Below are 25,165 nucleotides of genomic sequence, written 5' to 3'. Positions count from 1 at the left end.
AGACAGAACCACCCTCGCTCTGCAACCACCGGCCGCTCAGTGGTCAACGGCTCAGACAGCTCAGGCGAGGTCCACCAACACCACCTCTCAAATACATCAGCACAATGGTGAGCTCCGAAGGCGTTTGGCTTAGCTGACAGGAACAGGGCGGAGGAGTGAGTACAACGGTTGTTCCGCGCATCGGATTCGGTTCGTTGGAAGGTCTCGTCGATCGGAGGAAGGAAGGAAGAGCGAAGGTTCGCGCAACTGAACGTTCCACCAACGTTACGACAGAAGTACAGCCCGCGGCGAGCGCGGTGACTTGACAGAGGAAGGACAAAGCTCTCATCGGTAACACATCGAGCAGCAGCTTGGGAAACTCTGGAACACAGTGGAGGAAGTGGGATATGACGGAGAGAGATCGACAGACCGCGGTCGACCGAGCACCGACGCCGAAGACGAGCTCCGATGTCTACGTATGTGAGCTAACCCCAGGCGCACTACCCTTACCCTAAGGAGGTCTGGTCGCCGACCGGTGAGTGCGACGACTTTGAGCTAGGTGATGGTAAACGCCAGCTAATATCCAGGTGGTTGGTGGACCCGCCCCTCGAACTGGAAGGCCAACACCGCCATCTGCATCGCCGGCATCGGTGCCCTGACGTACTCGATCTGGAAGTACTCGGCCAGCAAGGAGGTGAGTCTGCGAGCGCTATCCGCAGCACGAGCAGGGGGTAACCTGAGGCGCAAGCTATCTCTTGTGTCCGTGGGCTATCTGTTCACCCATTCTCTGCCAGTTCTCCCAGTAATGCTGGAACTGGATGACCAGATAGAGTGCTCAGTCGTGTTTTCCCCTATTATCAGCGCAGCTTTCCCAGTCCCCGCTTCCAAGCTAACGTCCAGGTCCGCACGCAGGTCCCGAACAAGCCCATCCCGTCGCAGAAGTGGTCGCCCCAGGCCGCCTCGCTCGGGGTCAAGAATGAGTAGAAGCTTCTGCACTATGCACAAATACATACAGGCGTGGACTGCTGGGGTGGTGGGCTACGGGCAAAGGGACAGACACGGGGAGATCAGATATCGTCGCGGACTTCCGTCCGCGGTTGCGACGTCAGGAAGCGTTCACTGGGGTCAGCTATCGTCGGCGCCTTCCACAGCTGCGAGGTTTCTTTCATGGGGGCTGTGAGGTGGATACAGAGCAGAGGGAGGATGGACTCACGAACGAAGAAGTGTCTCAAGGTCACCCTCGAAACGGATATGTTTCGCCATCAGGTCGCCGCGGCGATACACGAGCACGGCGGGGAGGACGGCCTCGTCTGGCCCCTCCTCGGTCGTCATGAACTGGAGCGCGGTCGCCGTAATCTTGACGAGCGGGGGCGTATCGGGGTGTCGGCGGAGGATACTCGATGCCTGCTCGAGGAGCACGTTGCACCGGGGCGCGTCCTGGGGTCAGCTCGGAGATGGTGGCCCCTCAGCTATTTGCCCCGCTGTTGCACTTCAGAGAGGCGGGGGGTGAAAGTGCAGGATCAGAAGTGCACTCACCTCCTCGTAAATCAGAATCGCAGCGTGCTCTTCGATGATATCGAGAAACTCCTCCGTATCAATGTCCCTCACTCTTCCCTCTGCAATCTCGGCACGGCGCCTCTCCCTCCATTCCCTCAGTTCGTCGCGCTCGACATCTTCTTCCCTTCCTCCAGCCTTGCTCGCGGCCTGCTCGTCCCTCAGCTGCAGCAACAGCGCCAATTCGTCTTCAGAGAGATCGAGGGCGGAGAGATCCAGCCGCGACAGGTCGAGCTTGGAGAGATCGAGGTCGAAGACTTCGTCTGCGCCCTGTTGTCGCGGGTAGAGCTCGGAGGAGGGGCGGGCGGCTGGTGTTAGCTTGAGTGTATGGTGTGAGCTTGACGGCCGGGCAGCGGAGTGCCAGATCACCACCCCTGTTCTCCCTTCCCATCATTGCTCGGAGCAATGCCCAGAACTGCTGGGGCTGGGGAGTGTAGAGCTTGCTAGAGCTTGCCGGGCTTCCTGATCTGAACCCTCGTCCGTGGTAGGGAGACATTATCCAGCTCGCTGCGCTCGTCGGATACATACCAATAGGTCCCTCACGTATCCTCAGCGTCCCCTCGTCCGGCCCCAGCGCAGTGATAGCCCTCGCCTCCTGCTCTGCCCTCGTGCGTCTCACAGCCGCCTGCCTTGCATCGCGTTCCTCGGCATTCGCCTGGCGCGAATCGGACAGGACACCCTTTGGGCCCGTATTCGAGCTGTATGGGGAGGAGGAGGATTTGGCCTTGCCCAGTGAGAGAAGCTGGCGGAGGGCTGGGACATGGTCTTGTCCTCGGGATCGAGATGGGAGGGAGGAAGATGAAGGACGGAGGGAGGGAAGGCGCTCTCGTGTTCTTGACTTGAGAAGGTCGAGCTTGACTTTCAGCTTGACTCGAAGGCGAGAGTATATGCTGATGAATCTCTGGACAGGTGCAAGATTCGTATGTTTTTGAGCTTGCAAAAGTTACGTTTGTTGTTGTGTGTTTCGTCAAGCTGAGGACAAAAGAATGCTCGTCACTGTCAACAATCCCCCCTTGGCCGGGTGGATCCGACAGGTGGAGGTTGCTTCATCCCGCCGTGGGTGAAGCAGGGGACGAGGCGCGTGCCCCTTCCAGAGCGCCTCTTTTGTGCGCCCATCATACACCCACCGTGGCGTCATCCCCACTCGGAACACCCGCAACATCACGTACAATGCCAGAGCTAGCATGCATGACTGGTTTCTACAACACGTACGTTTTGGATTTGCGTCGTGGGTTGTTGTCTGTGTCGAAGGAGGAAGAAATGATTGTTGTATAGAGAAGTAACGAAACCGAATAGAATAAAGAGAGGAAATCTATGTACCCTTTTATAACAGTTCGTTGGTGCGAGCAAGAGTGTGTGAGCAAGATGAAGCTCGTGTCTATTTGTACAGTTTTGCTTTTCTGTGATGCTGGTATGCCAAGAGAACTCGGGTATTACGCCGTGAGCGGGGGCGCGTCGCCGTCCGGCGACGACGAGCGGGGTATGTTGCTCGTGCTCAGCGTCAATGTCGGGAGGCGGCTGAGGCCCGTCTCCTCAACCGTGTCGAGGCCGTTGATGTTCAGCGAGTTCGGGTTCGCGCCCGAGATCGGCGGCGAGGAGGCCGTATTGCTGCTGTGCGAGTGCGAGCGGATGTGGCGCGGCGGGTTCTGCAGCGCAAAGTGCAGGCCGGGCGATTGCGGAGACATGGGCGACGGCGTGTCCGACGTGTTGCTGAAGGAGCGCACGTGCTGAGGCGCCATGCCCGGCGACGAAGGGTTGCCCACAGACGAGTCGCGGCGCGCAATCATCGGAGACGGCGGGACAATGTTAGTGGCCGGCGTCGACTGCATCGTGAATGTGCGCGGGAACCCAGAACCTGTCTGCGAGAGAACCTGGTCGCGGTCGCCGAATGTGGACGTCATGCGAGAGCGAGACCGGCGCAGGCGCGACTCGAGTTGCCGCTCGTCCTCCTCCTGGAAGTCGCGAGGGAGCATGACGGCACGATCAATGGCGACGGGGAGGCCGCGGTGGCGCCCACGGATCATGACGACAATGATGACGAGCTTGCTGAGCGTGCGGAGCTCACCCGACAGCGAGTAATTGTTGCTGCCGGCACCGAGCGACAGACCGACAGTGCCGTACGCAGAGACAAGCTCGAAGATGACGTTGAACGTGTTGAACCATTCGGCGTTGTCTGTGCGATTCAGGTTGTTGCGCTCAATGATGCACACGAGCCACAGCGCAAGGGCAATCCACCACATGTCGAACGCGAGCTGTCGGCGAGCGTGCCAGCCGACGTACTTGGCGACAGCGTGGGCACCCCTGGTCTCCGACGCCTCGTGTTCCTCCTCATCCTCCTCATCCGAGTCGTCGTCGTCGAACAGTCCGAGCGATCGCTCTTCGTAGACGTTCGTCGCACGCACAGACATGGCGATCGGGTAAACGGAGATGTACATCATGATGATGTAGAGCACCTTGACCGACGGAGCCAAGCTGTTCATGGGTACGATGCCGAAACCAGCCGCGCGCACGGCAACGGACTGGAAGAGACCGGCGGCAATGCGCGTTCCAACGGGAAGAGCCTCAATGTCGGGCGTGCCAATGTCGAGGACCATGAAGGAAACCCAGTCGATGATGGTTAAGGTGAGCACCACGAGGAGCAGGAACCACGTGTGAGTCGAAGGGAAGAGATACACGAAGCATCGTCGCGGGTGGTCCAGGAGGAACTTGAGCGGCTCGCGGACATGGGATCCGGTGGGGGCGAGCTTGTAAATCGACCAGATGATGAAGCGGAGGAGAATGGGCTATAGATTGTTAGCGAACGACGTTTCAATAACAAAAAGCGACTCACGAAGCACGTGTTACCGAACAGGATGAGGAGCGCCTGAACAGCAGCCATCAAGTAAGCCTTCTGGAACGGAACCATACTCTGGTCGACAAGCGACATGCCAGTGTTCGAGAACGAAGAGGTCGACTGGAAGAAGGCGAACCACGGGATGCGCACATGCTTGTGCTGCTCGTTAAACACCCAATCGTACCGGTTTCCGGCAGCGATGTACGGCGCAATGATGGTCGCGCCTGCCAGCGGCATGAATACCCAGTACACGCTGACAATCCACCACAGAATCTTGAGAGCGCGATACTCGGCGCCACCAAGCTCTTCCCTCTGCTCCTCCGTCAGGTCCTGGAAGTTGGAGTTACGTCCCACAGTAGCAGCGAAGGAGATGTACGGCACGTCACGGCCCTCTTGGTTGCTCTGGTGTCCCGAGATCGTCTCCGTCCGCGGCATCGTGATCGTGCGCTTGACCTTGCTGTGCGCCTTGGGGAAGACCTTGTGGAACAGATCACTGGCGATCTCCAGCGGCGTGGGGAAGCCTCCGAAACCGGTCATCTTGGAGTCGACAAGGCGAGATCCGGTTCGGCTGAGGGAAGATGTGCGGGGGAAGCCAGACCCAGTCGTACCCGACCGCGGGAAGCGCGAGTTGTCGCTGCGGATCGTCGCCGAGCGAGGGAAGTTGCTTGGTCCGGTACCCCATGGGTCGCGGGTATTAGAGAAGTGCAGCTCGTGGTCCATACCGTCCTCGGGTTCATCGAAGGCAATCGTCTTGGAACGAGGGAAGGCGTCGTCCTCGGCGGGAGTAGGCTTGTACGCGACGGGCACATGCTTGTGGCGAGGCGACGGTGGCGGACGGCTGGGCTCGCTGTCGATCGAGTCCTCTGTGCGCGTCGGAGCGGTCCGCAATTCCTCCCCGAAATTCTTAAGCAGGGAAGGCGCAGTTTGCAGATCGTCCGAAGGGCGTTCCGTCTTCTTGCCCTCGCTGGAGGATCGGGATTCCTCCTTGCCCTTGTCACTGTGGTCACTGTCGTTCCGCAGTGTCTGCGGGTCGCTAATGGACCCAGTCTGGCTCGGTTCCCGACCGTCTGATGAGGCGCGCGACATGGGGCGTGGTGAAACGGAGCGATTTGTCTCAGGGGTCTGGTTGCCGGGTGTGGGAGTGTTCGCGTCATACCAACCCATCGGGTTCACCATGCCAACACCGCCGCCGTCGACACGACGGATCATGTCCGTCGTCAGCTTGATCGGGCCCTTCTTCTTCGGCTTGGCGTGGTCCTTCTCACGGATCGTGTCAGCCGGCGTCGGGGGCACCGAGTGGTTCTCCTCTTCGGTGTCGTCGTGGTGACGCGTGAAGCGGCGACGCAAAGCGCTCGTCATCTGTCCCGTCGTCGTCGGGAAGTTCGTGAAGGTCTTAGCTAGATCGAACCTGCGCTTGCTTCGCTGCTCTTCCATGACATGCTTGAATTTCAACCGGAAGAACCGCCTGAGCGTTAGCAAGAAGCACAAGCAGTCCCAACCGATGGCAGCAAAACTCACTTGCGAACAGACAGCATGATAATGGACACAAAGATCTGTAGACGTGTCAATGCGAGCGCTCGCGTCACGAACTTACCAGAGACCCGATCAGCATCTGGAAGTACATCAAGAACTGCTGGAACGTCGAGAGCGAGGACAGGTCGACAGTGGCCAAGCCGGTGACGCACATCGACGAAACGCAGAGAAACAGACAGTCGACATACTTGATATGGAACTCCGTGTTGCACGCGTAGAAGATACCTGAAAAGATAAGCGGTATCTGTGTGTTAGTGACGAGGAAGGACAGCCTGCTGCGAGGCAATATGGATACACACAAAGGTACTGGGAGAATGTCAGCGATCTCTTTCGACTCTGCGATGGGCAGCACTCACAAGCACATCATGTGCACACGGTAGAAGTTTAGCGATGCAAAGAAGACCGCCATGGACTGTTCCCACCATGACGGCTTCTTGAGATACCTTGGTAGCGTCGGCATGGCAGGCAAGTGTTCACTGCGAGCCGTTCACGCCAAGAGAAGGGGTCGAGGGACGGATTTGTTGATATGTAACGAAAATAACGCGGGACGCGATGGGAGGAGCAGGCAATGCTTCACGGGGGCGTACTGTTAGTGGCCGAGCATGGGGATCGTCTTAGATGCGTAGAGATATCGAGAAGATGTTGGGAAGCAAGGGAGATTAGCGCGAGAGACGAGTGAAGCGAAGCGAAGAAGATGCGATGGGCGGCACTAATGCTGGAGCGTCCGAGATCGCGATAACACGGGCTGTGGCGACCTGTGATCTGTAAGGGGGTCCCGTCGGAAACCTGTGCTGCGGTGCACGTTTGTACGTTTATTCGTTACTTGACGACGTCGGGAAGTCGACTAGCGTGCAAGCTGCAATGGTGCGACGAGTCCGGAAGAGTCGGCGAATGCTGTAAAGGTCGCAAGGAAGGGGAATGCAAGAAGGGGGATGAATGCGAGGATGGCTCCGGTACGGTGGGGTCTTAAGGTGAACCTGGCCGCCTGGCAGGCAAATCCTTGGTAACCGTGGCTAGGCTTTGTTGTCAACTTTTGAGTCACCGCACTTGACATTTTCGCTGGATCCTGATTCCACATTCGCCGCCCGGACTCAGCCAAGCCTGTCACTGTGCTGCAATGCATGCGCGATTTTTCTGTCTGTGCCAAGCCTTGACGAATCTGCATCGAGCGATGCTACTGATGGCGATTTTCTGCATCGTGCAGGTGGGACAGCGAGGATCCGTGGAGCTGCACCGTTATGAAAGCATAGCCGCGCAGATCCTTTAGCGGGTCTCAGATTGGATGGCCGCACGCGGGGCGGCGGCAGCCCCCCCTTGTGGCTCAGGTCCTGCAAATGTTCACTTGGCCAGCGGGGCAAGAGCTGCAGAGCAGTGACCCCTCCGGGTCTACCGGTACCGCATGCTCCCTTGAGTCTGCACTCGTCGGTGGCTTCTGATCTGCTCCGGCTACTCCATGGGACTAACCGCGGCGCGCAGGAGGGCTGGGAAGCCTCCCTTTCAATCAAGCATTCAAGATTCAAGATTCGAGGTCTAAGCCGCCGTCCTGACCGCAGACCCTTCACCGTTTCGAGCACATGAGCTATTTTTGAACTCGTTGAAACGAGCCCACCTTCACGTGATTCAAGAAGATTAACGTGACTATCGCGTGGCGATGGAAGCAAAGATATCGGCGCAAGTTGGAATCGCCGCCCCTGAAGGATCGCAGGGACGGTGGGCGCAGGCACCTGTGGCGCTGGCATAACACGTCCGAAGAGGTCACTAGCGGCGACGACGGCCCATGGGCTCTGTCCTTTGGATGAGACACGATTTGGGCAGGAACGCGGAGCTCTGGCGCGGAAGAAGGCCGCTGTACGATGCATGCAGCGCTTGTGGTGTTATCCGCCAGATACCCAACGGGCGGCCGGATCCCATGTCGGCTGCGAGCGTGTAGCGTGGTTCCTGCTATCATCTCAAAATTTTGATGCACCTCTTCGGTTGAGCAATCCGGCGAGCATTCCCATCGCTAATGAAACAATCTACCGGCCAAAGACCCTAAGCACTGGCCCTTAGGCGGGCCGGAGACCAGTGATCAGATGCCAACGTGCCATCGACCTCAAAGATCTGAGATCCACCCTGTGCCACTGCGCTCTCAGTGCTCACCGTGGCTGGCACAAAAGTGCACTAAAGCGTGGGGAAGAGACAACACGAGGCCAGCCGGATCAGGAGGATGCACCACAATGGATGCTATAGCGAGCGATAGGTGCCAGTGGACCCACCAGTCCTACCAGAACAACGTGAGAGCCACTCAAAAGGTCAATGCTAGGCCAGGATCGCTGGGACGCGCTCGTTCCAGCACTTAAGCTTTGCCTGGTCGTGAGTGGATCGCATCCTATGGCCTATCACATCGCCGTGGCCCATGGCTCCCCATAGCACGCAACGCGGTGGCCCGTGCTTCGATCCACTGCATCTGCTGCCATCGCATGCCTGACCGTTTCCCCGCACATCTACTAATCGCCGTTCTGTGTGCATGGTCGGGGGTGGGAACACGTGACTTTGCCATACGCAGTTCGCATGCCATCAGTGGCTTGGCACTCGCTGGTGTGGAGAGAAAAGCGATGCAAGTGTGCTGCGGAGTGCAGTGGAGGATGGCAGTGCGACCGGGAGGTGAGGCCGACGTTGGATGGGTATGCGTACGACGCCAAACGGCGATAGAGTTGTGGGTTGGAAACGCCAGCTGTGGGCCTGTGCTCTCACCAGACTAATGGCCCTCACCTGACACGATGGTTTGTATTGCATTCCGTAATCGCTGGGCAATTAGTCATTATGACAGGGCCCTTTTGAACCAGACTTTGTACCGACAAAGGAAGCGTCAGCGTCTGTCCTGGGGGGTGCGCCAGCGTGCCAGCGTTCAGCGTTCAATGTCGAGCGTACCCAGGATCCAGGAAATGATCAGGACGAACAGCCAGCGGCCAAGCCAACGGTCTGCGGCCAGGAGGCCAGGACCCAGCCATGCCAGCCAGGAGTCAGCCAGGACCTAAGGATCAGACCGAACGACCTTTCCTTTGGTGGCCATCTCCACCAATCACCCTCACACCGTCACGTCCATTCTCTTCTTCTTGTCTTCCTCCCTCCAAGATACACTTCGGAAACCATCCGATCCCTCCCCCGCATTCCTCTCCCATCTCATCCTCCTCATCCTCCCCTCAACATCTCACATCTCCTCTCATCCCATCTGTCACCGACCCAACTCACACCGACATAATTTTCTTTCACTCCTTGAGCTCTCAAAACTGTCGCATACCCCGGCATCCGCCTTGTCCCATCCATCCCTCGATCGACACGACACGACACGCAACTGACTTTCTCCTGAACAGGAGCTCGTCTCGACCCACATCGATTCGCTATCTTGCATAACTTACCCCTCCCCTGTCCAGCATCTATCTGTGAATAGGCGACGGGGACACCTCCTCGACTGAGTGTCCGCGCAATGTCCTTCCTCAACCAGCAGCGGTTCAGCTCGACGAAATCGCGACGCTCGCCGCTCCCCTTTGTCAAGACTGAAGGCGAAAAGTTTGGCCTCTCCGGCGGCGGCGCCTCCAGCTCGTCAAAATGGTACTCTGTTATCCCAATCCCAGTCCCGCAGTTCGGCGGTGGCCATAAGACGAAGACGGCGAATGGAGCTGCACACCACCAAAAGATCTTCCACGCCGTCCCCCAGCGGTACATCCGGGTCCCCGTCCCTATCCCCCCGCGCCTGGTTTCGAGGTTCATGCGGCTAAAGCCAGTCGTCAAGCTCCTTATCATTCTGGGCACCCTCTTCACCTTCCTTCTCCTGACGCTAAACTCAAGACGAGAGACGCACAGGAGCTCATGGACGCCGCCGTTCATCGAGCCGAATACGCTCGTCCTGACCCCCAAGGAGGTATCCAAGATCTGGGAGTGGGAAGTCATGAGTGGCCACCATCCCAGCGTTGAACAGAGTGAGTTGGCCACTAGCTCGGCTGCGGAATGCAGAAATTTCTGACAGCGCAGTTCCTAGCCAAGTCCCCATGGCAGAGACTCTGGTTAACCCCGTCGTTGCCGAGGACCTGTATGCCGCAGTCAACGTAACGGCGCCCGCCGGCACCGGCACTGTTACTGGCTCGCGCGGCGCTGCGCGCCACGCCTCCTTCATCGGTGAGGGACCTGAGCGCGACTTTATCCAGGTCGGCGAGCTCTCGGACCCGGCGTACCCCCCGCGTCCTGTTCCGGGAAGCATTATCGATCTCGACCTGATTCTCGACAAGTGTGACTTTGGCTCGAACAAGGTAAGCCGCAGTCGTCACCACCAGGAGCCTAACACACAGTATGTTCGCGACTGCCTGAACCTCCTGCGTATCGGTGGCAACCTCGACAACGGCAAGCGCATCCGTCATGGCAAGTACCTGGACAAGTTCAAGCACCTGTACAAGGAGGAACACTTTACGCCCGTCAAGCAGGACTGGACTCCGGTGCCGTTCGACCCGTTCCAGCGCCCCAACACCCTGTCCCGCGAAGCTCTGTCGCTCAATCCTCCCCTTCCGGTCCGCGCCGAGTACAACCCCGAGAAGCCCTGCGACCCCCTGCACCCCCGCATCTTCCACATGTTCTGGGCTGGCCCCTTCACCGACAAGCCGTACATGGCGATCATGTCGTTCCTGTTCACTCAGAACACTGGTCTGGACAAGGCTGTCGAGGACGTGAAGGACACGGTTGGCGGCACCTGTCGCCCTCAGTTCTGGGTGTGGATCAACCCCGGTCCCGCCGCCTCGGTCCCCAACCCCGCTGCCAAGACCAACATGTACCGCACGCTCGCTACCAACCCCTGGTCGGCCCCCTTCCTCCACGAGCGCTTCCGCGACGTGGTCAAGTTCAAGATGTGGAACACCACCGAGCAGCTTGACGGTATCCCCGAGCTCAAGCCTTACTGGAGGAACATGGAAATTTTCAACTCTGGCGGCAACGTGTACAACCACAAGCAGTCTGGAAATGACGAGGGCGAGGCTAACAGCGATGAGAAGGAGGCCGAGGAGGCCGTGGCGGACGACGAGGCTGCCAAGGCTGCCCACGAGGCCGCCAACTCCGACGAGGAGCACCTCGACGAGAACATGAACGAGGACGTCGACGGCGAGGAGGGCAGCGAGGAGAGGCCGAAGAAGAAGGATGCGTTATTCGCCAAGGTCGGCTCGTCCTCGGAGAGCGACTACGACCGTCTGTCTGTCATTCTGTCCGACATGGCGCGATTTGTCCTGACGCATCGATTCGGCGGTGTGTACCTCGATGCGGACACACTGTTCCTTCGTGACTGGGAGGAGCTCTGGAACTACCGCGGACAGTTTGCGTACCGCTGGAGCTGGCACCAGAAGTACAACACGGCTGTGCTCAAGCTGCACAAGGGCTCTGCTCTCGGCACGTTCCTGTTCAAGACGGCGCTGGAGAACGGCCTCGACTTCCACCCGATGACGGTGTCGCGCTACCTGCAGGACGCTGGACTGGACAAACTTCTCATCCGCATCCCCGATGCGCTCTTCGACCCGGCCTGGCTCAACATGGAGCGATACCAGCGCGACCGCCCTCCGTTCCCGTACTTCCCCGAGTTTTCGCACTTCTTCTCCAACGACAAGTCTCTGACGGGCGGCCCCGAGCCATTGGGCTTTGACGGCTTCTTCCGTGGCGCGTACTCGTACCACTTCCACAACTTCTGGTGGCTCCCCTTCGACCCTGCGCGCGACTACCCCGACCTGGGCGAGCGCTTCGCCAAGGGCGAGATGGCGCTGCGCCAGGCCAAGGCCGAGGCGGCCGCCGCGAGCGCCGAGCCCGCCCAGGCCGCAAAGGTCAAGGCGGAGAAACTCGACCTCGCCAACGCAAATGACGACGACGACCTGAGCTGGTCCACAACCCTCAAGCGGACATTCGAGGCGTTCATCCGCGGCGAGCGCCCCAACATGTACGGCGAGTGGATCAGGTGGTAGAATTATGGAGGTTTTAGGGGGGTAAAGGCTTTAGGATAGCTGGCAACCACAAAAACATAGAGTCAACCTCATCTTTTACATTACATGCATTATCGGGAGCTTGTGTACCTAGAAGGATGTCTCAGCAGCGGGTACACCGGAAAACGCATCGAAACAGCGCAATCTTGGCTATATATAGCCCGGTTGTTATCTAATCTGACGAAGGATAGGGGGAATGAGAGCCGCAATGATTGATCGTCCCGATCGCAGATCCCGCGGGATCGCGGGGTGGGTTCTGCACGGCTGACTGAACCGCAAGCGGCGGGCAAGCAAACTGTCAGTGGCACACGTAACATTACTTGATTCCAATCTAGATTCACTATTCATTACAACGATACAGAATATATATCCAAAAGCACCCTCAGATGCTGTGCTTATGCTGGGAGCGGTATACGACTCCAGGCTACTCCGTCCTTCTCTTTCTCTTCTCTCCTCCGTCCTGCTCTCACCTCCTCCCTCTCCCACCTTTGAGCTTAGAACCAGGCCATGAAGGTCTCGCTCATGGCCGCGAGCAGCGTCGGCGCCGTCGCCTGCGAGATGAGCGTGACCATGGCGTGGTTGATGACGGGCCCTCCGGCTGCCTTGTCCTTGACCTCGCCAATGTGGCCCATGAGCTCGGCGCGCTTGATGAACTGGTCCACATTCTTGTACACGTGTGCCGTGAGCGGGGCATCGGAGCGCGCCTCGCCGCCCTTGTTGTACGTGTTCTGCCACGTCAGGATCTCGTCCCTGATGAACAGGTGGAGGGTCGAGGCGAGGTCGAACTCGGGCAGCGTGAGCGAGTGCGCGATCGCCGTCGCGGCGGCGGACACGACGCCCTCGACGCCGACACGCGTGATGAAGTTTTGCATGTTCGGCGTCAGACGGAAGGGCACGGCTTCGCTGCTGTGGAACAGCGGCTGGCCCTGCACGAACGAGGGCAGCATCTCCGTCATGTACATCTGGCCCGTCTTGCGCGAGATGTGGAACCGAGACGGCGCGCGGTTGTTCAGGCAGCACACGTAGGTGAGGAATGCCGTCGCCGCCGTCTGCATTGCGAACTGCTTGCGCATGAGCCAGAGGCTCTCCGAGTCGGCCATGTTCTTGATCATGTAGTTCGTGAGCACGTTCTCCGGGAGCATCTTGGTCTGGATCTCCTCGATGATCTCCATCTTGAGCTGCACGAAGCGGGGGTCCGTACGCGGGATGCTGGGGTCGTGCAGCTGGCGCTGTCGGTCGCAGAAGGCAAGGATCGTGTCCTCGTGCGTCATACCGTGCGAGAACGCATAATCGTCGTAGATCTCCTGCAGCGACACGTAAGACGAGTCATTCTGGATCAGGCGCAGCTGCGTGCCGAGGGCGACCGCAGTAGGTAAGTGGAACTGGAGGTTGCGGCGGCGCGACTCCTTGCGCTTCCGCAGGACGCAGTTCATGATGCGGAACAGCTGCACGAGACGCTCCTCGCGGCGGCAGTGGCGCGCGGCGGGCATCTGCACGTTGAACGTGTAGGGCGTTCCGTTGTGGCCAATCATGGTGATGCGGCGGAAGCAGAAGCCAAAGCCGCGGCACAGCTCGACGCGGGGGTGGAAGCGGGCGATACGAACCAGCTCGTCGGCCTGGTCAATGTGCTGGATGTATTGGCCGGGCACCTCGACGTCTTCGAACTTGGTGTAGTGGAAGTCTGTGAGGTTGATGCCCGACGAGTCGAGCGGCTGGTGGCGCGGGCGCGAGTCGATGGCGCGCTCGTAAAAGTCACGCCAGAACTGCAGGCGCTTGATGTACTCGCGCATCTTGGGCTGGTTGTTGATAAAGTCCTTCTCGACGGCGGCGCGCAGGTCGGAGTGGAGGTTTAACGAGAAACGCCTCAGGTTGTCACGCGTGTGAGGACCGAGTTCCTGGTCCTCGCTCAGGAATGTACCACGCGTGCTCCACTGAGCCATTGCGTCGTTAAGCAAGGCGCTGAAGAACCGGTAAATGTCCTCCTCGCTTGTGGGCTTGGCTCGATAGCCGATCTGGTCGACCATCTTCTCCATCGAGAGAGCAAGCAGGGGTACGCCAGTCTTGAGGTGATTGATAATCTCATCGACAAGCTCCCACGGCTGGCGGGGGGCAGGCTTGGCGGGCTGAGCAGGATTGGCGGGTGCGTTGTTGGCTTCGGGCTTGCTCTCTCCTTGATTCGCGTTCGCCTCGGCACCATTGGTGGCAGGCTTCTCCTCTGCCTTCTCCTCCTTCGCTGCATCCGGCTTCTGCTCGCTGTTCTCAGCAGTCGCGCTGCTGCTGGCGGCCTGACCAGCGGCGGCAGCAGCCTTGGCCTCGGCTGCACGCTTCATGGCCGCGACTCGTTGCTGAGCGGCGAGCTGGCTCTTCTTGACGTTGCTAAAGTCCTCACGAGTTACGCGCAGGCTGTAGAACAGCGCCTGCGGGAACGACTTGGCGATGTGCATGAGGATGTGGCGAGCAATCTGCGCCTCACGGTGCGACAGCGACAGCAGCAGCTGCGGGATGAGGGTAATCCAGTACCAGATGACAAGGTCGCCCTTGTACGCCTCGAATGCCTTGGCGATCGTGTTGCGCGAGTCGTCGAGGCCGAGCAGCCAGAGCACGCGGAGGAGAAGCGCGCGCGACTTGTGGCTGTTGTACAGACCAGCAGCCTGCATGTAACAAGAGACCGCTGACGAAGCACGGAGCGCGCGGTCCTGAGCCCAGGACTCGGCCCACTCGGCGTCCGTCATCGGCTTCTCTCCAGGCCCGGGCTGCGGCTTGCTGCCAGGAGGCGGCGCCTCGGGCTGCTGGCGATACATCTTCTCGTTGAACTTGCCCCACTCGGCCCAAGCCTTGGGCAGGTTGTAGTCCATCTGCACGGCGTGGGCGAACTCGTCATTGGCGTCCGAGTCCTGACCCAGGCGAGAGATAAACATGCCCTTGAGCGTGAGGAACTCCGCCTTCTGCGGCTGGGCAAAGTACATGAGGTTGGTCGTGCTGATGTTGTCGAGACCCTCATTGAACTTCTCCGGCTTCTGGAAGTAACAGAGCGCCTGCTCACGGAGCTTGAGGAACGCCTCGGAGATCTCGATATTGGGCAGCATGTAGATCTTATTCAGAGCGGTGCTGCACACGTCGAGAAGACCATGGCGACGAGCGACCTCACCGAAGCGGTTGATCATCCAGGCGGTCTCGTGGTATCCGCGGTAGCCGTGGGTGACCCCTTCGGCCGGCGTGATCATAGGCATGTAGACACGAGTGACAGCCTGGAACACGTGCTGACGCCAAGCAAGGAGGTCGGACCAGACGCTGATGTCGTCCCAGAAGTTGGGGAGACGGTCACGCCAGGTCTGGAAGATGCTCTTGAGCTCGGTGTTTGCGCGAGCTTCCAGAGTCTGAGCAGTAGTCATCTGGAGCGAGTCGAAGACCTGCGCAGCCTCGCCAAGCTCGACAACCTGCTGGAACATCTGGAGAAGGGGAAGGTGGGCTCCCGTGATGGACGACGGAAGGCTGATCCACTTGCGGATAGCGACTTGCTGGGCCTCGTCGACGATGCGGAGGAAGTCGTTGGGCGGCTCGCGGCTTCCATGCGCCTTGATAAGGGCAGTGAACGCCTCGAAGACCTTGCGGCGGGGAGTGGGGACACCGGCGACACTCTTGAGCGAGTTTTCGATCATCTCCCGATCGGCAGAGCCCCAGTCGGACAGCCTCCAGGCACACTCGAGAAGCAGATCCGGGTTCTGGTCGGCACGAGCAAGCTCAGTGAGCGACTCCCAGTTTTGGAGCTTCTGGGCGGCGAGAATCCAGTGGTCCTCCCACAGACAGAACTCGTCCTCGGTAAACGGAAGCGCGGCATGGCGAGCCTTGATCATGGTCTGCTCGTAAAGCTCCATAGTCTGCGGCCAGCGACCGTTCTGCTCAAGGGTGAGTGCAGCAGCAGTCTCGGGGTAGACGTAGCGGCAGCGGGCGTTGCCGTAGAACATGTCGTCCTCGTTGAGTTCGGCATACAGCTCGCTCAGAGCACCGGCGCAGCTCTCTCGCAGGTTATCCGTGCCACGGTACGTGTCGGAAAGGAGACCAAGAATCTCGAATCCAGCGTACCATGCGTTGTACGTCTTGGCGAGGAACTTGATGAGCAGAGGAGGGACGGTAACCGGCGGCCGGCAGTACACCAGAGCCTCGAGGTGGGTCTGTATGACGTTCGGCTTGAGGTCAATCTGCTTGTGGTGATACTCCTTGCAGAGCAGCTTGGCGATGTAAGGCGTGAAGGCAGTCTGCTGCGAGCGCGACAGCGAAGCCCAGACCTTGGGGAAGATTGACACCCACAAGCGGTGGCACACCATGGGGTCCTGGTGGACCAAGTTGCGAACGTACTGGACGAGCTCGCCCTGGCGCCAGTTCTTGGTGGCCAGCTTGTCGTCCTCCGAAATGACGCTCAGAGCAGAGCTGAACACCTCGTCGCGACGCTCGGCGCTACCAAGGAGAAGGCTAAGCATCTGCGGCATCCAATAGCTGTCCGCCAGCGTCTCCCAGTTCTGGAGCGAGTACAGGTACTCGAGACGGGCATCAAGCTGAGGAGGAAGGGTCTTCTCAAGCTTGTCGAGGAACTTTGAGCGCTGAGCAGGGTCCTTGGAGCGAGTTCCAAGCAGGAAAGACGCCTCGAGACGGTGCGTGAGGTCGGTGCCGGCTAAAGTCTCAAGACCATAGATCTCATAGATGAGGTCGAGGTACGACTTCCAGAGTGCGTCGTCACGGGTCTCGAAAGCGTGCATGCGCAGAAGCAGCATCGCCTTGTCCTTGACGACGATCGGTCCATCGACATCCTTGACGACCCACTGGCGTACCATGTCGAGGAGGTAGCGGCAAAGCGCGAGGTTCTGAGACTTATCGACCAGCGCGCCGAGGATGCTAACCAGGTAGCGCCGATGCTCCTTAAGATCAGCCACACGGTCTCGAAGCATGTCGAGGATGCTGATGATGAGGCGGTACGAGGGGTCGGGTCCATTGGCAGCTGTGTGGACCTTGACGAGGTTGCTGAGGACGCGGAGCAGGCCCGACGCAATAGTCTCATTGTGGAGAAGCTTGGGCTGCGCCTTCAGCCACGACTTGAGCAGGAACAAAGTTCCGGGCAGTTCGCTAGTGGAGCGCAAGCTGGCAGCGAGGTTGTTGTTGACGGTCGTCGTGAGCCACTTGAGCAGCTTTTGAGCGTCATCGTCGCTGTCCGGAATCTCCTCTTCGGGGAGCTCGGCGAACATGCGTTCGGTGAGGGGACGAATGACCTCGTGCATGTTGTTGTCGTCAAAGACCCAAACCTTCTCAAGCAGCTTGCGGAAGGTTTCCAGCTTGCTGCGGATCCATGCCTGGTCGCGGACCTCGGCGACGGCGGCAATGACCTCGGTCGAGTTGGCCACGGTACCGATGGTGCTCTCAGTGATATCTTGAGCCATAGTACGGTTGAAGAAGTGGAGCTTGACGGTGACATTCGGTAATCCGTTGGGGCCGAGAATCTCCTTGAAGAGGTCAAGGGCACGCTTGCTGAGACCACCGCGGGTGACCGGCTCGGGAGAAGAGGCAACGATCCGGAGCAGGTGGGCGGTGATAAGCTCGCGCGTAGCAGCCGGGGTAACCCAACCACCGCTGCTGCTGTGGGTGGAGACGGCGGTACCGGCGCGATCGATACGCTGGCGCTTGTTGGGCGAGTTGACGTCGCGGTCGTCGACATCCATCGACTCGTCCGCCTTGGCAGCCTCGTCCTTGAGAGCCATGCGCTTGCGCTCCCAGCGGAAGATGAGCTCGATGACATCGACCGTGAGCTTTTTCATCTCCGCAGTGGCAGCCTGAACGAAGCCAAGCTTCTGGAGCGACATCGCGATGTGAGGAACGTAGAGGTCGCGGTAGTCGTAGAAAAGGTCTGGGTGGTTGACGAGCAGCTCGCAGACGACAACGAGAGTGCTGGTCGCGTGTCCCTCCTCGACGAGCACAGTCTTGACCTTCTGAGCCCAGTCGGGGATGGTACCGGGGGTGGGAGGGTCGCGGACCATCAGGCAGCCGGCGAGAGTGTCAATGGCCTGACGGAAGAGGGCCTTGGACTCGTTCTCCTTCAAGCGCAAAAGTCCAGTCCATGTCAAGCGAACGAACTTGACAGGAGTGTCGTAGGTCGCCATGAAGCACGCCGTCAGCACATACGCCATCAGCTTAACAGTCGGCTCGAGCAGGTTAATGCCCATCCAGGCAAGCTTGAACACCTCCTTGCGGGTGTCAATGACCTTGGAGCCCGCATGCTTGACGAGGAGCGTCGTGAGGGCAAAAATCTCGATAAGAAGTGTGTCCTCACGCTGCTTGGCGACGGGGGTAGCAGACAGGGGCCGCCACATGCGCTCAGCGATTCTCTGGATGAGGGCGGGGCTGATGAGAGAGCCATCGTTCTTCTCGTCGGCGAAGTAAAGACGCAAGGTCGGGTTCACGATGAGACGGAGAGCGTTCGTCTTGAAAGCCCAGGTGACGACCGACTCCTCTTCGTACAAGTTCATGAAGTACTCGATGACCTCGCGGCGGTACTCCACAGACTCCTGAAGGGCGACGCGCTGGTACAGGAAGAACGCGACGTTGGTGCGGTCGAACGAGGAGCGAATCTCGTACGCCTCGACAACGTGGAAGAGCAGGGCAGTGTGGTCCTTGTGCTCAAGAGTAGACATGAACATCTCCAGGATCAGGCTGGGCATGGTCTGATAGTGGACGTTGGACATGTCACTCTTGGGATCACGCGAGCGCTGGACGATGGAGCGCCAGACACCAACCACGGCTTCGAGCACCGGCTCGTGATCAGACAGCCACGACGGCGAAGTGCGTGAGAGCTCGCGAATGATGTAGAGACCAGGCAGGACGAGGTCAAACTGCTCAAGGTTTGCAAAGCAGACCTCCGTGATGGCACCCGCGCGGTTGGACAGCTCATTGACAAGCTGAGGAGCCTTGCCGGACGAAATGATGTTGCGATAGGTCCAGACCACACGAGGGTTGCGGATGTTGTCGAGCAGGTTCTGGGCACCCTCTGTGTGGTACCTGTCGAGGTACTTCGCGATGTTCTCGGTGAACGGACCAGGAGCAGACTGGTGCAGCTGCGATTCGACCTCCACAACCTGAGTGGTGAGCTGCTTAAGGTATTGCACGGCAGTCGCAGGGAGAAGACGGAAGATGTTGACGAGACGAGTCATGCGCGAAATGTCCGGGTTGTCGTCCAGCGGTCCACTGGCAGCCTTCTGGAGCATGTTCGCGTCCGCCAGCGTGTCGAAGTGGTCCAGGAGCTTGACACCGATCTCGACCTTAAAGTAGTTGGTCAGGAGCTCAAGGAAACGGGCTAAGCCTTCGAGACCAGGAACGCTGAGACGCTTGGCGTCGGCGAGGTTGACTAAGATCGGGCGTAAACCAGATTGGAGAACCTCCTTCTGTAACTTGCTCTGGTGCTGGATGACGTCGCGAAGACCGTCGTGGGCGACGTCGACGATCTCGGGATGAGGAGAGTAGACATGCTTGAAGTAGACGGTGATGATGCGCTGGCGGATGGGAGCGAGGTTCTGCCTCTCTGTGAACTCCTGGCAGTTCATAGTGGATCGAAGCATGCGAAGGCACGCAATGCGGAGCGACTTGAGCCAGAAACTCTGCTTGTGCGACGGGGGCTCGCCGCGCTTGTTCGGGATGAGGCTCGCATCATCCACATCCGCAAGCGCGAGTACCTCTTGAACAAGACGGACAAACTCGTCGTTGATCTCGGGCACCGAGGGACGCAAGTCAAGTAGGTAGGTGACACAATCGATGTTGCCAACCTGCATCGCGAACGACGACAGCGCACGCAGAGGCTTGGAGAAAATTGGGCCGGCATTCGTCTCGAGTAGGACGGTGCGGGTAACGTTCCCGATGACATTGGAGATCGGCTGGTCGATAGTTTCGGACAGCAGCTTGAGGCACGACTGTGCGGCCTCGCGAGCAAGACGGCTCTGGCTGTTGAGCTCGCGCACAATGATCTCGATAAGACGACTGAGGCGCGCCTTGCCGTCCTCCTGTGACTGGCAGGTCTTGATCAGGTACTGGATGAGATCAACAATGCCATTGACCGAGTTCGGCGGATCCTTGGGAGCATCGCGGAGAGCGAACATGAGGACACGGACGAACTCGAGCTCAAGCTCGATGATGTACTTGCGGCTGAGCTCAGCCTTGCGAACAAACACATTCATGGCGGTCACGCCGGCCATCTTGTGGTTCCAGTCCTCGTCCTGACAAAGGTTCGTGAAGCGGCGAACGAAGGACAAGACGAAACGGTCAATGTTACGAACCGCCTCCTTGCTGCCAGTGAACTCGGGCGACGTGGCCAACACCTTGAAGTCGGCAATGATGTCGTTGAGCACATCAGCAATCTGATCACGCTGGTCTCCGTGGGCGTTGGCCAGAGTTTTGACGATCGCGTCGGTGAGCGCGAGAGTCAGAGGGAACGGACGGTGGCGAGTCTGCAGATCCGGCAAAAGCTTGTCGTTGTCCTCCTCGGTGCGCTTGAGCTCGGCGGTGAAGACACGCTTGCAGTAATCGCGCACGAAAGCGAGCGTCGCCTCTCCGTGGGGAGCGGGAAGCGCGCAGGCACGGAACAGGGCGCTGACAGTCTTGGCGAAGACCGGCGTCGCCTCAGTATCCTTGCGGCTCTCGTGGAGCATCTCCATGGCGGTGAGCTTGAGAACCTCGAGACTGTCACCCTGGCAGACCTCAATCCTCTGGTCCAGAACCTGGTCAGCCGCATTGACGAGCGGCTCAAGCTCGAAGCGCGACGACTTGCCCTCGAATGAGATCGGCGCGGTAAGGTCGTCGGCGCACTTCTTGTACTCAAGAAGGTTTTCCACGTCCGAGAATCGACGGTTGCGGCCTCCAAGCTTGCCGAGAATCTTGACGGCCGAGTGCGAGTGTTGGCGGTTCGCGGGGATCGGCTTCAGAAGCTTGTGAAGGGCTCCCATGAGTTCGCGGAAGACGGGAGTCATGGTGGGGTCGAGGAAGTCGGCCGTGAGGTTGTCGATACATAACTCCAGCGTACGCAGACCTTGACTTATGAGTTCCGGACCAGCCTGCAGAGCGTGGACGAGCGGCTTCATGAGGTAGCTGAGATGAGGAAGCAGGTTCGTCAGGCGGACGGGGACGGTGAGAGTGAGCTCAACGAAGAGGTCGCGCTGGACCGGGTCAGTCGCGTGCTGCAGAAGATACGACAGGTTGTCGAGCATCTCCTGCAGGATAGGCAGTACCTCCTTGTATAAAGCGTCGAATCTGCCTCCTCCGATCGAACGGAAGAGCGCTCGCAGAATCTGATAGTAGACCGTCGGCTCGTCAGCCTTGGGAGCCAGGGCGAAAGACCGCATGATGAGCTTCTGCAGGTGAGGCACAAGCACGACCTCGTTCGCGTTGATGTACGTGTTGATGGCTAAGAACGAGATCTTGAACAGGCGGAGGTTCAGCTGTGCCTTCTTGGGCGAGTAGCTGCCGATCTCATCGAGGTGGCTCATAAGATGCTTCAGCGTGATCGCCACAAGTTGATGGGAAACCGACTCGTGCGTGATCAGGATCTGCAGGACGGAGAACACATGCGGGTTTGTGAGAGCGTGCTCGACAAAGAAGTCCATGTGCGTCGACCAGACTTCACGGAAGGAGTGAGGGTCGAACAGCAGAAGGATCTGTGAAAGAAGTTCGATCGCCTCTTTCGGTTCCCGAGGATCACGATTGTTGTCAAAAATGGCGATGCAGCGGATAGCGTTCTCGAAGAAGCGCGACAGCAGCTCTCCGTCCGGAGGAGGTACCGGGTTCTCGCCTTGCCGCGTGTACGACAGGAGAGTGCGGAAAGTGTGCAGCAGCGTCTTGAACAGATACCGCGCCTCACGGCAGAAGGTCTCGAGGGACTCGTTCGCGTAAGCCACCTGGTGCACGGGCATGGCCTGCTCGATCTCCCGCCAGCCATGCGCCATCCGGTCGGCATTGGCATCCGTCGTCTCGTCCGTCATCGTGACGTCCTCGCCGCTGGTGATGGCAGCAGTTTCCTCCTTGGCCTTGCCCTTACCTTTGTCTCTCTGGGACAGTGCCTTCAGCTTGTCGTAGGCCTCGGTCATGGCCGAGAGCTTCTCCAGCGATGAGATGAACATCGACTTCATAAGTCGCGCGGACTGCTCAGCGTCGCCCTTGCTCGCGATGGAATCGACAATCGTGTTGAGGAGCTTGGCGCACATCGTCTGGATTGAGCTCGAGAACGTCGCATCGTTGAGGTTGCAAGAGAAAACGTAAACCACACGGTTGAGCTGGGCAATCGGAAGCTCGTTGCGGACGTGGTGGATGAGGTCGGCGACGACGGAGGACGCGAGCGGTCGGAGCGCCTCGCGACTTGACACTCCGGTTCCAACGAGTACGCGCTCCTCCAACAGCGTGTCGATGTAAGGAATGAATGATGATCGCGAGTCGGCCGTCAGGATGTGGCGGGTGGCAACGAGCAATTCCTTGCGCGTGCTGACGTCCTCCGGTGGGCAGTCGCGCAACAGCCGAATGCACGCCTCTGGGAAGACCTCCAGGTAGTCCTTGACATTCGCCTGCGAGCTGCCACGAAGAACGTAGGCGAGGAAGGCCATCGTCTTGACCTGCGTCTTGATGAGCTCAGTGTACATGTCACGGTTCGTGATCCCTGGCGCCACTCCGACGAAGATCTCGCCTCGCTCCTTTGCCTCGGCGTGCGCGACGCGTTGAGGTTCCGGCTGAATCTTAATGCTTTCCATAACAAGGGGCGAGAGGTCGAGCATCGCCGGGCCCATGACCGACTTGTACGTCTGGAAGATGAGGACGACAGCAATCGGGCACTCGGTAAGAACCTTGGGCGAGTGGAGGGCATGCGAGAGATGGGTGTGCGAAGAGGAAGAGGGAGCGGAAGGTGTCGGGGTGCCGTCATTGCTGACCTGTTCATGTTAGCTGAATCACGCCGAAGGAGCTCACAGGTTTGCCACCACCAGTCGTGCCAAACTCCTTCTCCACTACTCCCTTCAAATTGGCGTACATCTGCTTCACAAGTTCAAGGAACGGCTCGACGAACGGCTCAGCCTGGTCCTTGTGCGATCGGAATCCGTCGATCATGATCTTAATGCACAGAAGGGCATTGTCCTCATTTTCCACCTTGAGGAGCTTGATCATTAGCTCGAGAACCTTGGCCTCGTACTGTCGGAAGGGCTCGGAATGCGGCAGTCGTTGCAGGTACGCGAGAAGGGTGTGACGGAAGCGCTGTTCTGAGTTGTCCTTGACGAAGACGATGTTCTTCTCTTCCCCGAGGATCTGAACGAGCGCGGGGATGAAGACAGCAAGGTACTTGTCGTAGAAGGTGTACTCTCTGTTTGACTCTGCTGAGTCACGAAGCTCGGACGCGATCTCGATGCGGCGCCGCAACGGTGTGGCAGGGTCGGTGAGCTGGGCAGCGAGCGCCTCGCATTCGGCGACGGTCATCGGTCCGGTCGTGGTGACGGAGGTCGTCACAGCTGTCGGAGCATGGCCGGCAGGGGCTGATGAGGACGGTGTTGGTGTCTCTGCTGCCGGCGTGCCGCCCGGCGCGGTCGCGGTCGAAGCCTTACGGGGCCTGCCGCCGGGCCGGTTGGCGGCCGGAGGTGCCGGCGCTGACATGATGTGTGGTGACACCCGCTGGGCGCTAGGTGTTCACCGGGGCTCGACGGGTCGATCTAGCGTCGAGAGGGGGTCGGTATCGCTGAGTAGAGGATGGGACGCAAGAGAAAGGGTCGAAAAGAGACTGTGGATTGGATGAGGAAATGTGGTCGGTGGTGGATGTTGGGATATCAGGATGTGTTTCAACACTCGAACGGGGGGCTCAACATGGCGAGAAACAGGTCCACTCGAGAAATCAGAGCCCTGTCTGGCACCTTGAAACGCCGAGCCGCGTGGGTTTGATCCCGCCGCTCCTTCATCAATCACTTCTTCTGCATTACAACAGACATTGAGTGACGCGTTGCGCTTCGTACATTGACGACCGTGCTTGCGCGTTTTGAAGCAGTGAGCACAATGCATAGGAAGCAAATGTAGATGTTGGGGAAGATATGACCGTCAGCAACGTCTGCGCCCCTCAAGGGTACTCGCATGGCTCCCATGCTGAGTACACATGGAGTTCCTGAATGTGCACGTGACCCGGGCAACCATCGGTCGCGCGTCATCCAGCAACGACCAACTCACTTTCGACAGCTGGTCGACACAGCTGCGTCCTCAATCACCACGACCATGTCTCAAGCCGACGTCGACCAGCTTGCCCGTTGGCGAACCCTTGGTGCGAGGCGTTCCGCCGAGGTGCTCGACATCGCTCCCCGTGTCCTGGCGTCCGGTCGCTTGTCAGACTCTGGTGAGCTGCCAGCGTCTCTCTAAAGCTAACGAGCAGACCAGTGGGCTGTCCGAGAGCAGCTCGCCGTGGCGGCCATTGACATGGGTCAGATTGGAGTGGCGACTGTGAGCTCTCCGGAGACAGGCTTAGCTGACGTCCGCAGGAACAGATCCGCCTCCTCGAGGCTAAGTTCCGCAAGTCGCCGCGAGTCGACATTCTCCTCGGACTGAGGCTGGAGGCGCACGGCGAGGTGGAGAAGGCGCGGCAGATCTACGAGAGGCTGCTGAAGGAGGACCAGTGCAACGTTGTGAGTTCACACCGGAGTTGGTGCCTTCCTTGAGCTGGCGGCGGCTATCACATCATGTTCCAAGCTAACTTGACCAGTCCGCACACCGCCGCCTGATTGCGATCTCGCCTAACCCCATCCCTCCACTTGTGCGCTACCTCGACACCTTCCACACCGACCCGGAAGGATGGTCCCTGCTCGCGGACCTGTACGCAGACGATGGAGCGTATGCGCAGAGCATGACCGCCCTCGGTCAACTGATGCTGCTGCAGACGTGGGACGCGCAGGCGGTCGAGCGAGCGGGCGAGACGGCGTACACGTCCGGCGACCTGCAGTTGGCGCTGAAGTACTTCCTTCGCGCGATCGAGATGGCGACGGCGCCGGAGGGCAACACGATCCCGCAGAACACTCGCGCATGGTGGGGCGTCAAGCAGTGCGCTGAGCGCCTCCTCGCCAACCCGAAGATGGAGACCAGCGTGCCCGACAAGGACATCACCAAGCCGGATACGCTCAGGAAGCTGGACGCGCTCGCGGCACAGATGATTCTCAAGCCCGAGGGCAGGAGCCTCAGGCTCAGGAGGCAGGCGCTCGGCGAGGCGCAGGTTGCGAAGTAGGCGACGGTCAATCGACAGCGA

At 59.2% G+C, this 25,165-nt stretch overlaps 4 protein-coding genes across 4 annotated transcripts; 2 read left to right on the top strand and 2 right to left on the bottom strand.

The window, feature by feature from the left end:
- Window positions 1–1,104: 1,104 nt before the first annotated feature.
- On the bottom strand, window positions 1,105–6,359 carry A1Q1_06888 (uncharacterized protein; the record flags this gene model as incomplete). Its single annotated transcript, XM_014327137.1, has 11 exons — window positions 1,105–1,141; window positions 1,193–1,383; window positions 1,516–1,841; window positions 1,903–2,434; window positions 2,661–2,732; window positions 3,258–4,316; window positions 4,364–5,831; window positions 5,885–5,919; window positions 5,961–6,124; window positions 6,195–6,205; window positions 6,256–6,359. The coding sequence occupies 11 exons, from the start codon at window positions 6,357–6,359 to the stop codon at window positions 1,105–1,107; spliced, it is 3,999 nt and encodes a 1,332-aa protein (XP_014182612.1).
- A 3,006-nt stretch (window positions 6,360–9,365) lies between these two features.
- A1Q1_06887 (snoRNA binding protein) lies at window positions 9,366–11,868 on the top strand (the record flags this gene model as incomplete). Its single annotated transcript, XM_014327136.1, has 2 exons — window positions 9,366–9,858; window positions 9,911–11,868. 2 exons carry the CDS (start codon window positions 9,366–9,368, stop codon window positions 11,866–11,868), a joined length of 2,451 nt encoding a protein of 816 aa, XP_014182611.1.
- Window positions 11,869–12,380: 512 nt separating this feature from the next.
- On the bottom strand, window positions 12,381–23,541 carry A1Q1_06886 (histone acetyltransferase; the record flags this gene model as incomplete). Its single annotated transcript, XM_014327135.1, has 3 exons — window positions 12,381–16,145; window positions 16,209–22,829; window positions 22,867–23,541. The coding sequence occupies 3 exons, from the start codon at window positions 23,539–23,541 to the stop codon at window positions 12,381–12,383; spliced, it is 11,061 nt and encodes a 3,686-aa protein (XP_014182610.1).
- Window positions 23,542–24,147: 606 nt separating this feature from the next.
- A1Q1_06885 (uncharacterized protein) lies at window positions 24,148–25,144 on the top strand (the record flags this gene model as incomplete). Its single annotated transcript, XM_014327134.1, has 4 exons — window positions 24,148–24,265; window positions 24,320–24,369; window positions 24,414–24,551; window positions 24,629–25,144. 4 exons carry the CDS (start codon window positions 24,148–24,150, stop codon window positions 25,142–25,144), a joined length of 822 nt encoding a protein of 273 aa, XP_014182609.1.
- Between the last annotated feature and the right edge of the window lie 21 nt (window positions 25,145–25,165).

Source organism: Trichosporon asahii, assembly GCF_000293215.1.
Source record: "Trichosporon asahii var. asahii CBS 2479 unplaced genomic scaffold scaffold00009, whole genome shotgun sequence".
In the NCBI taxonomy this organism is placed as follows: domain Eukaryota; kingdom Fungi; phylum Basidiomycota; class Tremellomycetes; order Trichosporonales; family Trichosporonaceae; genus Trichosporon; species Trichosporon asahii.
The sequence above is the reverse complement of the archived record's forward strand: the minus strand, read 5'-3'. Positions and strand labels throughout refer to the sequence as shown.